The sequence below is a fragment of the Octopus bimaculoides genome, chromosome 5, assembly GCF_046866305.1.
Source record: "Octopus bimaculoides isolate indiv1 chromosome 5, ASM4686630v1, whole genome shotgun sequence".
NCBI classification, from domain to species: Eukaryota; Metazoa; Mollusca; class Cephalopoda; order Octopoda; family Octopodidae; genus Octopus; species Octopus bimaculoides.
The window spans coordinates 73,264,174-73,281,528 of record NC_142932.1 but is presented as its reverse complement, the minus strand read 5'-3'; the positions used below and the strand labels follow the sequence as shown (position 1 = coordinate 73,281,528).

General features: G+C 37.2%; 1 protein-coding gene across 1 annotated transcript in view; it reads right to left on the bottom strand.

The window, feature by feature from the left end:
• LOC106884299 (uncharacterized) overlaps positions 1-17,355 on the bottom strand; it is a 77,872-nt gene that overhangs the window by 20,622 nt on the left and 39,895 nt on the right. Inside the window, exons 10-14 of the mRNA XM_089353094.1 lie at positions 16,980-17,205; positions 10,013-10,779; positions 6,327-6,387; positions 6,124-6,192; positions 4,998-5,277 (exon numbers count right to left, since the gene is read on the bottom strand). Of these exons, the coding sequence (XP_089209220.1) occupies positions 4,998-5,277; positions 6,124-6,192; positions 6,327-6,387; positions 10,013-10,779; positions 16,980-17,205 (1,403 nt within the window). The remainder of the gene's footprint in view (positions 1-4,997; positions 5,278-6,123; positions 6,193-6,326; positions 6,388-10,012; positions 10,780-16,979; positions 17,206-17,355) is intronic.

Sequence of the window (17,355 nt, the reverse complement as noted above, 5' to 3'; positions counted from 1 at the left end):
ATATATATATATATATATATATATATATATATATATATATATATATATATATAATATCATTAACTGTTACTCCTGCATCTCTCACACCATGAACTTTAACATACTTCTCAACATTCTGAAGAGATCTGCCAAACCATTTGGTACATCAAAACGATCGTAAATGACTCATTATATAATCTCCACATAATTAAATCACTGGCTAACTAGCCCAATTGACTTGCTTCTTCTTGTGTTTGTTTCTCCATTCTCCACTTAACTATATATAATATATATATATATATATATGCAAATAAGTAACAAGGATGTCCAGGTATTAGTGCATTACAGCTGTTTCAAACAGCTCCATTTAATCAATCGATGCAAGCATTACATCAATTTGAAATAAACCACTCTCCTCGGATGCATGAGAGCAGTTTATTTCAAGTTGATGTAATGCTTACATTGATTGATTAAAAGGAGCCACTCGAAATGGTCATAATGCACTAATACCTGAACATCCTTGTTTTACTTATTTGCTTTTTATTCACCTAACTTTGAGCTGTGCAGACAATACCAAACTGACTTATTATCTCAACTTAAGTACCTAATTCAACTGAATCTTAATTATATATATATATATATATATATATATATATACTGGGTCATCCCATGTGGGTTTTTTTTTAATTGCATGAACTAAAAGTAGGAGGGAAAAGGGATAAACTACCTGCATCAACTTGCTATGAAAACAGGTAGTAATTTTACCTTGTACTTATTCTTAGTGCTAAATTGGAAGAGTGCAGTTCAATTTTAACAGCTATTTTTTCAAACCTAAAATGGAATTGATAAAGGAACATATTCAGCATATTTAAATAAAGGCAATAATGTGCAAAGAATATTAATGCAGAATATTCATAAGCCAGTGTCAACAATAGTTCCAGAAATTCCGAGCTGGAAACTATAGCCTAGAGGACAAGCCTCATCCTGGAAGATCTGGAGAGCTTGATGAGGATGTCCTGCAAACCTTGATGGAACAAAATTTTATCGTAACTGTTGAGCAGAGAAGATTGGATTTGGTCACTCAATCATCCATTGACACCTGAGTGCCATCAGAAAAATCAGCAAATTGGGTTAATGAGTTCTTCACAAACTTTCCGAGTCTAATTACATGCAGAGAGTGAATGTGTGCTCTTCTTTGCTGTCATGTCTCACGATTGAACCTTTTTTGGACCGAATAGTAAATGGTGGCGAGAAATGGGTTCTCTATAAAAATGTCAAGCACCAAAAACAATGGGTAGGGAAAGGAGAAACACTGGCATCCCAGGCTAAAGAAGGTCTTCACCCACATGAGGTGTTATCTGTTTGGTGGGATATGAACTTTTAAATCCAAACCAAATGATAACAAAAGAGATCTGCTATGGGTAGCTTGAACAGCTTAAGTCAGCGCTAGAAGAAAAACAACTATCTTTGGTTTCAAGATGAAAGGTGTTCTTTCAAAGGATAATGCTTGGCCACATACAGCAAAGATGACATTCCAAGGGCTAGAGCAGTTTGAATGGGAAACGATGCTCCACCTGCCACATTCGCCGGATATTGCCCCATCTGATTATCATTCATTCTGCAGTCTTCAAAATCATTTGGACGGAAAAAATATGAATTCTGTAGACAAGATCAGAACAGTATTGAAGGAGTATTTTGCATCATAGACAAATGGATTTTGTAAGAGGGACCTTGCAAGTCTACCAGATAGATGGAAGAGCATTGTAGAAAATGAAGGAGAGTATATTTTAGATTAAAAAAGAACTTTATCTTAATTTGGAAAAATAAAAGAAATATTAAAAGAAAATGCATTATTTATGAGATGACCTAATATATGTACACACACACACACACACACACACACATTCATATATATATTATAATTCCACTTAGGATACATATATGCTTTGGAGTAAAGCATCAGGTGAATATAGAGTGTAACATCAATTAATAAATGACAAAACAACAAGAATTTCATTAGCTTTCAGGTGTTTTTGCTATTAGACATAGTGTACTCACAGTTGAGTGCTTATGTTTCTCTCACAAACACACAGTTATATATGAGTGTGTGTGTTTGTGTCTCCTCTTTATCTCATCATGTGATAATTCTAGATAAGCATCGTGATCATACCAGCATATAAGCAGTGCTCTTTTTTTCCAATTTTCCTTGAAAATGCAAGTGTCCAGGTGGAAATATTACCTTGCTTGGAAACAGGTGAGGGTTGGTGGTAGGAAGGGCTTCCAGCTGTAGAAAATCTTCCTCAAAGAATTCTGTCTGACTCATGCAAGTGGGTGTTAAAACAGCAATAATATAATATGTGTGTGTGTGTGTGTGTGTGTGTGAGTGTGTTGATGATTGCCTCATCTTGTCAGATGATGGCTGTCTGGTTTACTTTCATCCTTGTTGTATGTGTGCAAATATGACTTTACATGTCGCCATGCTTCCATTGCCATAGAACTGACTTAATAAAATGCAAAAATAGACCAAGAAATGAAATGACAGTGAGACATCTGCATGTCATTGAATTTAAGTAACAAGAGCCTGTACAACACTCTCTGTCACTATAGTAGGTTCCAGTGACAAGCACTGCAAGATGACTGGTACTATCTTGACTGCAAGTTTTGTGTCAGAGTATTTTTCTCCTATATATTCCGGAGAAGAGCAGGAGGAACAATGCCCTTTACTTTCACCACCTCTCCTGGACTGGGGAGATTGATACAGCTAATGGCTAGTGCACACATTTAAAAAATTAGCATGAGTGGAGGTCTAGTTTATAATGCCAGAAACACAATGAGCTGTGCTAAAAGGTACCGGAGAAGTGGTGGTGTTAAATAAGGTAGTAGGTTAAAATTAGCACCCAAAAGATGAAAGGCAAAGTCAAACCTAGCAGTGCTGGGATCCCATTGAAGGACAGGACAAAATATTGGTTTCAAATTTTGGCACAAAGCCAGCAGTTTTGAGGAAGGGGCTAAGTCAGTTACATTGACTTCAGTGTCCAACCGGTACTTATTTTATTAACCTAGAATGGATGAAAGGCAAAGTTGACCTCAGTGGAATTTGAACTCAGAATGTAAAGATAAATGAAATGCTGCTAAGCATTTTACCTGCCGTACTAACAATTCTGCTACCTCACTGCCTTAACAGGGCAAAAATATTGAAATAAAGTTAATCAACTTTCAAGTGTTTCTGTCACAGCCATTTACAATAATAACAATTCTTTCTGCTACAGGGATAAGGTCTGAAATTTTGGTGGATGTGGTACTTATTTTATTGACCTGATGGATGAAAGGGGAAGTTGATCTTGATGGTATTTGAACACAGAATGTACAGACAGACAAAATGCTGCTTACCTTTCTAGAACCTTCAAAGCCTTAACTGCAATAATATTGCAGCAAATATATTAACATCTGGAAAAACAATCTGTTTCCTCAAAAACAGAATGGATGCTATAATGGGTCAAATGGATGTAAAGATCAATTACTGATTAATAAAGCTATAAGTAAAGGCTACAGAGCAAAAAGAAATGATCTGAGCATGACATGGATTGACTAGCAGATGAATTTTGATAGACTTTTCTACACATGGATCTTAGAACCAATAATAAGAAAACATGTGAAACCTATCATGAGTAAATGGCAAACAATTTTACAAACACAGACAAAAGAGGAAATTGAAAACCTAAACCCAACTCTCTTTTCAGAGAGTTGGGCTTAGTTTTTACAATTCTTCATGGAAGACTTCCTCTCTTCACACATACATACTTTAAGGAAGACTTCTTCTCTTCACTCTCTTTCTATTTGCTATTGATATCTTTAAACAAAACATGAATCAGGACAGGATTTGGATACAAATGCTAAGGTAAAAGAATGAGCCAGATTTTGTTTATGGATGACCTCACTTATATGCTGCAGAGGATAAACACTACTCCAGATAGTACATGGATTAACCAAATAAACTGATATAAGATTCAAATTAGAATATGCATCAAAAGGTGAAAATTAATTATGAACATCCATGCTAAAGAAAGAAACTAAGACAAAAGAATTAGACCAAACACACACACACAAATACTTAGGAATCAAAGAACTAGACAATGTACAACACACACAAATGAAAGAAAAGATTAGGAAGGAACATTATAAATGAAGAAGATAAATACTTAAAATAGAATAAGATAATGGGTAATAATTTACTCAAAGAATAAGATAATGGGTAATAATTTACTCAAAGAATAAGATAATGGGTAATAATTTACTCACAGCCCCAGTAATAAATTATACTATCACTTTCTCATTTGGATGCTAAATGAATAAGCAACAATAAACAGGAAAACAAGAAAAATGATAACTGCATTTAGAATATATAATCTAAAACCTGATGTTGAAAGATTATTTTTACCATGAATATATGGGAGATAGGGGCTTTATGCAACTAGAAAAATATTACAAAGTATTGACAGAAGAACTACAAAGTTACCATATAAAGAATAATGGAAAACTAACAGACATAAAAAGCATAAACAAGAAAACCAACAAATATAAAACAGACTGCAATAGCATATATGGTATGAAGAAAAAGAACAGCAACAAAAATTGTAAAAAGATCAAAATTTTAGCAAAAAATAGGGATACAAGATACCATGATAAAGCAACAGCAAGAGAAAAATATCCCTTCCACGGCCAATACCTAAAATATTTGAACAGCATAGAAGTAGTGAAGAAAAATTTGCAACACTAAGAGGCACAGAACAAAACTGAAACAGAAGGATTCTTGATGTGGCATAGGACCAAAGCCTCCTCTCACCAGAGACCCACCCCCACCCAAAGCATGTAATGAAGTAGAATACAGTAACTACAGAAGATGTGGAGATAGAAGAAACAATTTATCACATTGTCTCTGGCAGTCCAATCTTTGCCAAGAAGTCATGATAAAAGTATAGCTTACATATATTGGAAATTTCACTAGCATTATGAAGTACCAACATAAAAGATGTGGTTTAAGCAAGCAGCAGGACGATTTTTGACTCTTTCCAATTGTGATGGTATTTTCCCTTTGTCCAGATGGTGACTAAATTGTTTGGCAAAGATTTTCCAAAACTGCTCTCCACCTGACTTCAACATTTCAGATGTTATGCCATCTTTCCCTGATACTTTTCCATTTTCTATCAAATTGACAGCCTTTTCAACTTCACTAATGTGAATGGGTGGTACACTTTCCTTCCTTTGGAGTGACGATAATGGTTCAGTCCCCACAACCAACTTGAAAAGTTTAAGATAAAAATCTTCATAGATCTTTTGAACCTCACTTTTTTCATTGACTGGATCACCATTTGAGTTCTTGAGTGATGTCACCTTCAATCTGTAGAATGCCATCTCCCTCTCACACTTCTTAGGGCTCTTTCTTTCTGTAGCAGCCTTTCAGAGCTTTTCTGTATGATATTTCTTGAAGTCTTTCATCAGCTGTTGACGTATCACCCTACAGAGAATGGAATATTCAAGGTGGTCTTCTGCAGTCCTCTTCATGTTCTTCTCCAGCAGTTTCTTTATCTCCTCCAAGATTCTTCCCTTCTGCTCATTTGGACTTGCCTCTTTCACATTCCTCAAGCACTCTTACAGTTTCTTGATCAGTGAGACATAATCTTCATCTATGCTGTCAATTTGACACCAAAATAAGAATGGAGATAATGAAGATCTGAAGAATTATCGTCCCATATGCTTCTTGTCCCAAATATACAAGCTGTTCATGAAGATAATCCTAAACCAATTATCACAACATCTAGATGAACAACAACCATAGGAACAAGCAGGTTTTCAGAAGAATTACAGCACAAAAGATCATATATTCACTCTGACCCAATTGTTGGAGTGAGCAAAAAAATACAGACTGCCTCTGTGTGTCATGTTTGTGGTCTATGAGAAGGCCTTCGAAAATGTCAAGATCAACACCAATCTCTGCTGTTCTCACTCATAAGAGTACTGGTGGAGAAGAGTATCAAACAACGAGACACCATCTCTCTGAAACTCTTCCCCTTGTGTCTCAATCAGATCATCACAGACATCAACTGGTGAGGTGGTTTGATCATTAACAGCAAGCCATTGACTCACCTTCATTTCACCGATGACATTGTGCTCATCACTGAGACCACTGATCAGCTGCAGATAATGCTGACAGAGCTGGACATCAGAAGCTTAGAAGTAGGCCTTGAAATAAACCGCATAAAACCAAATTTATGTGGTTCAAATATTCAGCAATAGGCCAAATAGTGATTGCGAGATAATAAAATAGAGAAGTGGAGGAATACATCTACCTTGGATAAGAGGTGAGTATGCACCGAGACATGGTGAAAGAGATCTCGCAGAGAATAAGAGCTAGATGGAAAGTGTTCAACTCCATTAAAGATGTGCTCAAATGAAAGCTGGATAGGACCACTTGTGCCAACTTCTTCAACTGCACAGTTTAACCTGCTATTTTGCATGGAAGTGAAGCCTGGGCCATGATGAAGAGAAAGGAGCAGAGGTAAATAACTGCTCAAAGAGTTATGGCAAGATTGATGCTGGGAGTTTCACTAAAAGAGCACATCTAGAGCAAAGAAGAGAGAAATCTGGCATGAGAGACATCTTCACCAAACACAGAAAGCAGAAGGTGAGATGGATTGAACACATTGCTTGATTCACCAACAATCAGTGAACTCATACAGTTGTCAAGTGGTATCTGTGTGAGTAGAAGAGGCTACTCAGAAGGCTTCCAAAATGGTGGGTTAATGAAATATGACAAATGTTTGAGCTATGTGGATGAGGAAAGCATGATCCAGAGAGACATGGGCAGTCTGGTTGGTCAATGTGATCAAGGTGATAAGCATGCACCTGAAAAGGTCTCTGAGAATAACAAAGTGACCATTCTTTGGGACATACAAATACATACAGACAGTGTGATCAAGGTTAACTGATGAGATATTGTTGTCAAGGATCACCAAGGAACACTGAAGTATCAATCCTAACAGATGATAATGCCTGTCTCAAAGAAATGGAGAAATTATTAAAGAATAAAGATCTGGAAATAGAGATAACCTGAATGAAAGGCCTGAAAACAAAAATGATCCCTAACATAATAGTTGGCTTGGGAATGATGAAAAAAAAAAGAACAATCCCAGGACTTTAAAAAATGCATAACACATAGAAGTATCAGTTCAACATACTGTACATAGCCAACGCACACAGAGTTGTGCTTGGTAGTGCAGCAAATGCAAGCAAGAAGACTTACAACAGTTATCTAATTTAGGTAAGTACAAGGCCAGGCATTTTTGGATTGTGAATGTATACTAACCTCAGTCCTTCATTAGTAATAATTGATTCTTAAAGAATGAATGGTAAAGTCCAACTCAGTGGGATACTGAATTCTGCATTGGTATAATCTAATGTTTTGTAGGATAGATAGTGGTACGATGAGTGAAAGCATCACCTCTATAGCAACGATAATAATTTTATTAGCAACTAGCAGAGATACCCGGCGTTGCCCGTGTTACATGCAATTGAAAAATGAGACTTTTCTGTTATATTTTCTGTAAGGAACTGGAATACATACGATTCGAATTTCATCAAAATTGCACATGAGGGTTCTTTCCCTCTTTACACACCCTAAAAAAATTCTAATCATGAGACATGTATCCCATACTATTGATCTTTATGTGCATATTCCAAAATTTCAGTCTTCTGGAACCTGTAAAAAAGATTTTGCTTCTGCAAAATGGAGCTCATGGAGCTCTAAAATGTGGGAATGAAGGCCCCTATTGGGGGTGGGGGTGTTAATGTCAACCAGAGAAGTTGAATTGTTGGGAATGTTTTTACTTGGGTCTTATAGTATGCCTGTATATATGTGAGAGTATAGTCTCACTTTAATAGTTTCAGTATGAAATTGAAAATATTAAAGTGAAAATATTTGAAATTACAGTAGCGACATGTTATTGTTTCACTTTTGACAGGTAATACTGAAATAGTGGAATAGTTTCAGTGTTAGAGTGAAAGTATCTGACATTACAGTAGAGTGATGTTATTGTTTCATTTTTGACACATAATACTGAAATAGTGGAGGAGATAAGATATTGCTGTGGGCTCGAACTATGCAGGAAGTTAAAAAATTTTTTGGCCTAAGACACTATGTGGACCTTAAAAGAATTTTGCTCCTGAAAAATGGAGCTCATGGAGCTGAAAATTGTGGGAGTTAAGGCCCCTATTGGTGATGGGTGTATTAATGTCAACCAGAGAAGTTTAATTGTTGGGAATTTTTTTAACTTGTGTGTAATATGTATTGTTTGAATTTCTTTAAAATAGGAAATATATGTATGTTCACTGGGTTTGTAAAAGAGAGCAAAACTACAGGAAAGCAAAAGACAAATGATCACGATAATCAGTCAGCTACCGTAGCCTAGTCGTCGTTACTACTCCCCAATGTAGGATTCCTCACCATACAGGTGACAGGTACAGCTTTAAGATGCATTATGGATCTATAGCAATTGGAAGGGCATGACTCAATAGAAACAACAATGTGTGACGTTTGGAGCAAAGGGAAATGAAAGTGTCGCCTCTGGAGTTTGCAAATGACCACTCTACCGATAGGTAACTGGGCAGAAAATATTTACAATCAATAAACGTCTTAGAACAACCAGTCACTCATCTGGGAAGGCCTTGAAATCAATGTTACCAACTGGGGACTATATGTGTCGCAGTGGTAATAAAAAGACTCAAAGGAGGTCTGCAACGAAATAATTTTACTCATCACTTTGCAAGTGAATCAGTGGAGGCAAAGATGAGTCTCATTTACTTGACAATTTATGCACCACATTGCAGAAATCACAATGTAAGTATATCTGAAAGGATAGTCTTACACTGTTGTACCGTTGAATTACAAATAATGCTCATCTGTTATGCTCGGGTGACCCTATAGCTACCAATGGTACAACTGTATTCGTCTTTGCTTAGGAAAAATGACTAAATTGTGGGTGTGAAGTCCCCATGAAGGGGTCTTTGTAACTTCTAAGAAGAAAAATTTTTAGAAATATTACTTTATTTGTGTGTAATCTGTATGGTTAAAATTTCATCAACATCAAAAATATATGAATTTTCATGGGGGTTATGGCCATTATGCATAGAATATAATTTCCAAATTTCTTAAAGATCCATTCAATACTTTTGACGTAGTTTTGGATAAGAAAACAAATTACTAATGTGTGTGTTTGTGTGCATATATATGTGTGTGTATGGGTGTATATATGTATAGATATCTGTATGCATTTATATATGTGTACATATTAGATGTACACCTATATATATACATCTACACACATGTATACATATACATGTATGCATATAGATCTATATCTATATATATATCTATCCATATACGTGTACATATACATGTATATGTATACATATACATCTCTCTCTCTCTCTCTCTGTATATATATATATATATATACACATACCATTAAAGTGAAAGTATCTGTCATTACAGTATTGAAATGTGATTGTTTCAGTTAGTGGAATAGTTTCATTTTTAAAGTGAAAGTATTTGACATGAGTGTTTTTGTTTCACTTTTGACACGTAATACTTAAATAGTGGAGGAGATATTATGTTGCCGTGGGCTCGAACTCTGCAAGAAGTTAAAAAATTTTTTTGACTAAAACACAACCGGAACCCTAAGTAAGACATGTGTAAAATTTGAATGAAATTGGTTGTGTAGTTCTCGAGTTTTAGGGAAACACACACACACACAGACAGACAGACACACATTCTCATTTTTATATATATAGATAACCTTGATGTTATATGAAAGTAGAATATAAAAGAACAAGTAAATATCATAAAAATACTGCTATTTGAGCTCAGTACTTTAATAACCCTTTACCATAACAATAACTGTCTCACAACAACATCATCCTTATCGTCACATCATCATCATCAAAGGTCTGCTGAATCAACCACGTGGTGCTGGTGTGCTAAAGGACAATGGCAATAATAATGACAGCAACAATAACAAGCACTGACAGCAACAACAACGACATCATGAACGCCCACATACACAAGCTACAACAGCGGCAAAAGATTTGCTGACGACTCATTAAAGATAATGAATAAGTGCCAGAAGAAGTATTGTGAATTTGTTGATTAATAGAGGAACAAGAACCAACAGTGTTAACGGTAATTGGAGTAACTGTAGTTTCAGTAGATTGAAGGGATTGAGACTGAAGAGAGGGCTGGATTGCATTAGTTTCAGAAACACTAGTTGCAGTAGCAGTAGCAGTAGTAGTAGTAGTAGTAGTAGTAGTAGTAGTAGTAGTAGCAGCAGTAGAAGCAGGACGAATAGCATCAACAGCAGCAATAGTAGGAACAGTAGTAGTAGCAGCAATTGTAATAGCAGCAGTAGTAGTAGCAACAGGAGCAGCAGCAATAGCAGTGGTAGCAGCAGCAGAGGTGGCAGTTTCAAAATAACCAGTAGCAGCAGTTGTAGCAGCAGCAGTAGTAGTTGTACAATAGCCAGCAGTAATTAAAAATGCACTTAACTGTTTCTGATCTGAAGAATAGGTTTCAGGATTTGTTCCTGCAACAAGCTGAGAAAATTGAGGAGTTTCCATGTCCAGCAGCTTTCTGGAAGCTTTCCATGGTACACTTGACAATTGCGAGCACTCAATAATACTACCATCAGAATGGCATGGAACACTTGAAATTTTCACTTGTTTAATGCATTTCTCAATGTCTGGCTTCTTCTATGAAGGGATAAAGAATTTCATATATAACAGGTGGTTTATTAAATCATTTCTAATGGTGGAACTCAAAGTAGATACAGCTATATATATATATTAATAATAGCGTTTAAATATCAAGCTTAAAAAAAACTCTCCAGACGGTAAAAGTCAAAGGCTAATTCTCACTCTCTCTCTCTCTCTCTCTCCAAACATAAAGATTTTTCTACAGCATAATATATAATAATAGATGCGACATGGCAGCTTCACCAAAAAGTTCATTTTACAACCACATGGTTTCAAGTTTAGTCCCATTACTTGGAACTTTGGGCAAGTAACTTCTACTACAGATCCTGACCAACCAAAGCCTTGTGAGTGATGTAGTAGATGGAAACTGAAAGATGCCCATCATATATATATACATATATATATATATATATATATATATATATATATATATATATATATATATATATATATATCAATGAAAAATATTTCAATACAAATGTATTAATTTCCAGCAAAATATCCAGTAAATATCGGTGCCTTGTTGTACCACTCTTCTGAATTTATATATATATATATATATATCCTCATCATCGTTTAATGTCCAGGCTTGTTAGAGGCCCACAAAACTTTAAGTAGCATGGTGTTGAATCAAACTGCTTTAAATAATATATGTAACTCCTACTAAATGTGTTGAGTGCCTTTTCTTTTCATTTGTCCACCCACTCATGTATATACAAGGTGCATAAGATATTTGAGGACAGATTTATGTTTACAAAAAAACAGATATATAATAAGAGATAATAACTTTATTTATCAAAAAATGCTATGAGGATAAAAATAAACCTTTTTTTCTATAATGTTATTCAATAAAGCCACCTTCACCTTCAACGGCTGCTTCTGTATGAAATCTAAATCCTCTACATACTCAAATCAAGTGGTCCTGGTTCATTTTGGACATTACTCTGACTATGGCAGCTTTCATAGAATCTTTGGTGTGTGTTAATTGATCTCTCTCCCAACAACGCTCCACATATAATAGTCCAGTGGATTGAGATCTGGGGGATTAGGAGGCCAAATGTTAGGGGTTACGTGAACATGAAAATTTTCAGCCATCTATTCCAGTGTTACTAGAGCCATGTGCAATAGTGCAGTTTTACTGAAACACATATGGCCTTCCTTGCTTACACTGTCTATCCAGGGCTTAACAATTATTTCCAGGACCACAATGTAGGCGGCAGAGTTAACGCTAAGGCTTTGTGGAAAGAAGTAAGGAGGCATCATCTGTCCTTCATAGCTGACAACCACTAAAACCATGACAGTTGCAGGAAATTTTGTATGCATAACACTTGGAACTTCAAAAGGGTCTGCACATAACCATCAGTCATTTCTTCTGTTAACTTTTTGATCTTGGTTGAAGTTTTTCTCGTTTGAGAAAAACCAAATCAAATCTTCAGCAGCTGGATTTTTCAGTTTGTTTAAGAGCCTTTTAGATCTGATGTAGTGATTTTATTTTGCTTTTTAGGACAAATTGACCTTTCCTCATCATATAAAATTTATATCTGATGTCTTCATGGACAACATTTCTGACTGTTCCTTCTGACACATGGAGATCTTTTGCAATTGACCTCATGGACTTTCTGCGATTGTAATCAATGGTCAGTTGAATTTGCTGAATAAATTCAGGTATTCTGATGATTTCAGATCATTTAGAATGCTTTTTATGCTTTGAAACAGGTGGTGATACGTTTCCATCTTAAGTCTCTAGCTCCTTACAAACTTTGTAGGCGAAAGATTTGGCAACATTTAAAAATCGAGATATTTCTAAATGGCTATGCTCAGCCTTTATAACCACAATAACAGCATGCCCCTTCATTTCTTGAGTAAGCTGAGGGTCTGCCTTTATCATTTTCTGAAACAAAGATTATACAGAGTTAGCAAAAAATACAGCAATGACCCCAAAAAGGTATGTCCTCAAATACCTTATGAACCCTGCACATATACATACATACATACATATATATATATTCCTGGTGAAGGCTGGTTTATGGGGTTACCCTGAGTTTCCCATCCATAAAGGGTTTAACTTTGTGGTGTATCGTCAAACCCCAAGATCTGTTGACAGGCCAACAGGTCTTGAGATCTGACAATACGCAAGAAAGCTAAACCTTTTATGGACGGGAAATCCAGGGTAACCCCATAAACTGGCCTTTACCAGGAAAAAATATAAACTACTCTACTTCTTAGAGTGTGCTTCTTTTCTGGATTTATGTTTTTTCTAAAAATGAGATATATATCATCATCATCATCATTTTTGTTTAACGTCTGCTTTCCATGCTAGCATGGGTTGGACGATTTGACTGAGGACTGGTGAACCAGATGGCTGCACCAGGCTCCAATTTGATCTGGCAGTTTCTACAGCTGGATGCCCTTCCTAATGCCAACCACTCCGAGAGTCTAGTGGGTGCCTTTACGTGCCGCCGGCACGAGGGCCAGTCACACGGTACTAGCAACGGCCACGCTCAAAATGGTGCTTTTTAGGTGTCACCTGCACAGGAGCCAGTCCAGCGGCACTGACAAGGACCTCGCTCGACCTTGCTCGAATGATTTTCTAACGTGCCACGGCACAAGTGCCAGTAAGGCGACGCTAGTAATGATCATGCTCAAATGGTGCTATATACGGGCCACTAGCATGAAAGCCAGACAGCTGCTCTGGCAATGATCACGCTCGGACAGTGCTGTTAGTGCTCCACTGGCACAGGTGCCAGTCATCGAATATGGTTCAATTACAATTTCGATTTCATTTGCCGCAACAGATCTTCGCAAGCACAATTTAGTGTCAAATGAAGGAGAGGTTGGCATGGGTGCCAGTCGTCGAAGTTGGTTCGATTTCGATTTCAAATTCACTTGCCTCAACAGGTTTTCGCAAGCAGAGTTTAGTGTCCAATGAAGTAAAGATATGAATGAGTGAGCTGGCTACACTTCTGGCAGAGGCCACAGATTATGCTCTCACTTGGCTTGCCTAGTCTTCTCACTCTGAGTGGGAAGCCCTTTGTCACCAGCAGAGGTAAGAGCTCCCCCGCTACAAACTTGGTCACCTAAGTCGTGGAAGCTATCAACTACTTCTAGTTTTTCTTCCTGGAGTGTGGCAAAGGTTGTTTTCTGCACATTTTCAGTGTTTATTGCTCCTGAGCATCTGCCATATACAAAAACTATCTTCCTAGTTAGCCTTCCTTTGATATTGCTGCACCTCTTATGTGTCCATAGCTTACACTGGGTACATCTTATGGAGTTTCTACAGATTGAGCAGGGCCATCTACCTGAAAGGGTTTGTGTTTTATCTACCTGCCTACTTATTAGGACTTTGGTTTTAGCTAGGTTCACTCTAAGGCCCTTCGATTGTAGTCCTTGCTTCCACACCTCTAGTTCTGATAGTAACTCAGCAATAAGGGCAAGGTCATCAACATAGAGGAGCTCCCAGGGGCATCCCGTCTTGAATTCCTGTGTTATTGCGTGGAGGACAATGATAAATAGGAGGGGGCTGAGGACTGAACCTTTGTGGACCCCTACCTCAACCCGGAATTCTTCACTGTACTTGTTGCCAACCCTCACCTTACTGACAGCGTCTCTGTACATGGCTTGCACAGCTCTCACTAACATCTCATGTATCCCTAGTTTCCTCATTGACCACCAGATAAGGGAGCAGGGGACCCTGTCAAAGGCTTTATCCATGTCAACGAAAGCCAGGTACAGAGGTTTATCTTTGGCTAGGTATTTCTCCTGAAGCTGTCTTACCAGAAATATAGCATCAGTGGTGCTTTTCCCAGGCACGAACCCAAACTGCATCTCATCTAAACTGACTCTCTCCCTAATTAGTTGGGCTATGACCCTCTCAGTGACTTTCATTACCTGGTCCAACAACTTGATACCTCTGTAATTGCTTGTGTCTAAAGTGTCACCTTTACCTTTGTAGCAGTTGACTATGGTGCTACTTCGTGTATCACCTGGTTCGTAATACGGGTGACTAGGCTATAGCCGACACTGCCAGATATTTTGAGCATTTCTGCAGTGATTCCTGATGGGCCAGGGGCTTTCCCTGTCTTCATACTTTTGATTGCTTTATCTACCGAGGTACTGTCAATTAGGATAGCTTGTCCCTCTGTTGGGTCGACATGTGGCAGACTCTCTTCCTCCCATTCATTCTCTTTATTAAGCAGCCTCGTTTAGTGCAAGTGAACCATCATCCATGCGGACACATTTCTCTCCTACGACATCACGATTCTCTCTCACACACTGTCTTGCAACACGAAATATTCAAGTCTTTGGTCCTCACAGCACAGAACATTGGCAATTTTTTTCTTATCTGCTTCCCCTCTGGCTAAGTAAACCTGTCTCCTAGCTTCCCTTCTGGCAATTTGACACAATTCCCAGCTGCCTCCATTCTTCCAGTCTTTCTAAGCCTGTTTCTTTTGTCTAATAGCCCTGTCAACCACATTGTTCCACCACCATGTTACTTTGAGTCGAGAGGGGAGTTTGCACCAACTACAGATCTGGTCGGTGGCTCTCAGCAGGTTGTCCCAAGGAAAATAGGGGCTGAAGAAATCCAGGTGAATACCTCAGTCAGCAGTCTATGCAAAAATACCTGGCTAACAGAGTGTCTAGTGATGAATATAGGAATATAGGTTAGATACACCAGGTGATCCAAACTGTAAATCCAAGGTCATTCACCAATTGATTGGTTGGTACATTATTTGCAGAGTATGACAGCAATCAGCCAGAAAAATGAAGATTATGTTTTTACATATAATTCAATGTTACAAATGATTTAAATCACAAGAGGATTTGTTTCCTTACTATACAATGGTTTGTATTACTTAATTAATCGAACAATTAGCTCTCGACTATTCTCCTCAGACAAAGTTATTGAGATAGATTCTCAGGGCTTCCATCAAACATATTTGTGAGAGTGGGACTTTACCTTCTTTGACTGATTTACAGTCAAGATGTCATCATGCATAGGAATATGCTTGTCCATGAGAACATGAGACAGGGAACCATTACATAATGAAGAAAAATTTCCTCTAGGAATTCCAAATGTTTATAACATTGAATAAAGTTATGTAAAAATATAATCTTCACTTTTTTCCATCTGATTGCTATATATTATTTGTCTTATATCCATTTTCTCATGCTAGCACGAGTTAGACAAACACTGAGGCATTGTTTTCACAGCTAGATGCTTTTCCTTTCACTAACCCTTAAATGTTTTTCAGGTAAGGGATTTCTTATTTTACATATCTTCCATCTCACACACACATATATATTCACATGTATAGCAGGTTTCTTTCAGTTTCCATTGACCAAATTCACCCAAGGGAAAAATGAAAGAAAAAGTGCTTAGAAAAATTAGTATTTCGTTTGTTATCCACCATTGTTCTCTACATCCACACTTTAATTGGTAACCCCCTGCCATTGTGCTACCAAATTATCTCCCCCTCCATATATTTCACTCTTTTCATAAACTATACATGCCTCTCTTTTCCCCATCCACTCCTGCAACCTACCCACATCCATCATGTTATCTCTTGTTTATCCTTCTGTATACTCCATTACCATTACTATTCTGCAGCTCTACACTACCATGCATCTTTCCTGGTCCCTCTGTCCCACTCATTTCTGCTCATCTTGTAACTTGAAGGTCTACCATGACTCCTCATCACTTCTATTTTCTATCCCTTTCCATCTCCATCCAATCACTCCTATCCTCTCTTCCAAAATGTGAGTGATCATGTAGTTCTTCTACAACAAGAAAAGTGTTCTGCTCCTGCCCTTTTTCTCTCATACTCTACATCTCTTTACTCTTCATCTAGCATAAAGTTTCTCCCTAAAGGTTCAGTCTTCCAAGCAAGCTGCATGGCAACCTTACTAATACTAGTGGCATGAAAAAAGTACCTAGTACACACTGTAAAGTGGTTGGAAATGCAAACCATATGGTAGGAAAGGCAAACCAGCTGTAGAAATCATGCTAAAGTGGACAATGAAGAACCATGCATTCCTTGGGCCCATCAGATCCTGTAAAATTGTCCAACTCATGCCAGCATAGAACAGTAACATTAAACAATGATAATGATATATACACATACACAAAAACACACATACATACACACATATATATAATGTGCAAATGTGCTAGTGAAGTCATTGCTTGTAAGGTTTACCTTGGTTAAATTTTTAGATTTGGTCTCAGAATTGCTCAAAGAATTAGCCACATTTATTTTTCCTGAAGCAGCAGCAGTTAAGAGTTTCTCCATTTTGTCTTTGGTTTCTTTCTGTGAGAGTTTTAAACGCTGGCATTCTTTTTCTCTGTGAAGGTATAGTTGCCACGTCCAGAAGCACTTCTTCATCAACTGTGTGATGTAGTGCTCACCTGCCATTTTGTCTTTTCTGAACAAAAAAAAAAAAAAAAAAAAAAAAGTAGATAAACAATATATACGCTGAATCAATTTCTTTAGGTTATTTTTGTGAATTTAGGAAAAGATGCATAACTCATCAAAGGAAAGCTGTGTGTATGAAAAAAAATTGATACAAATAATC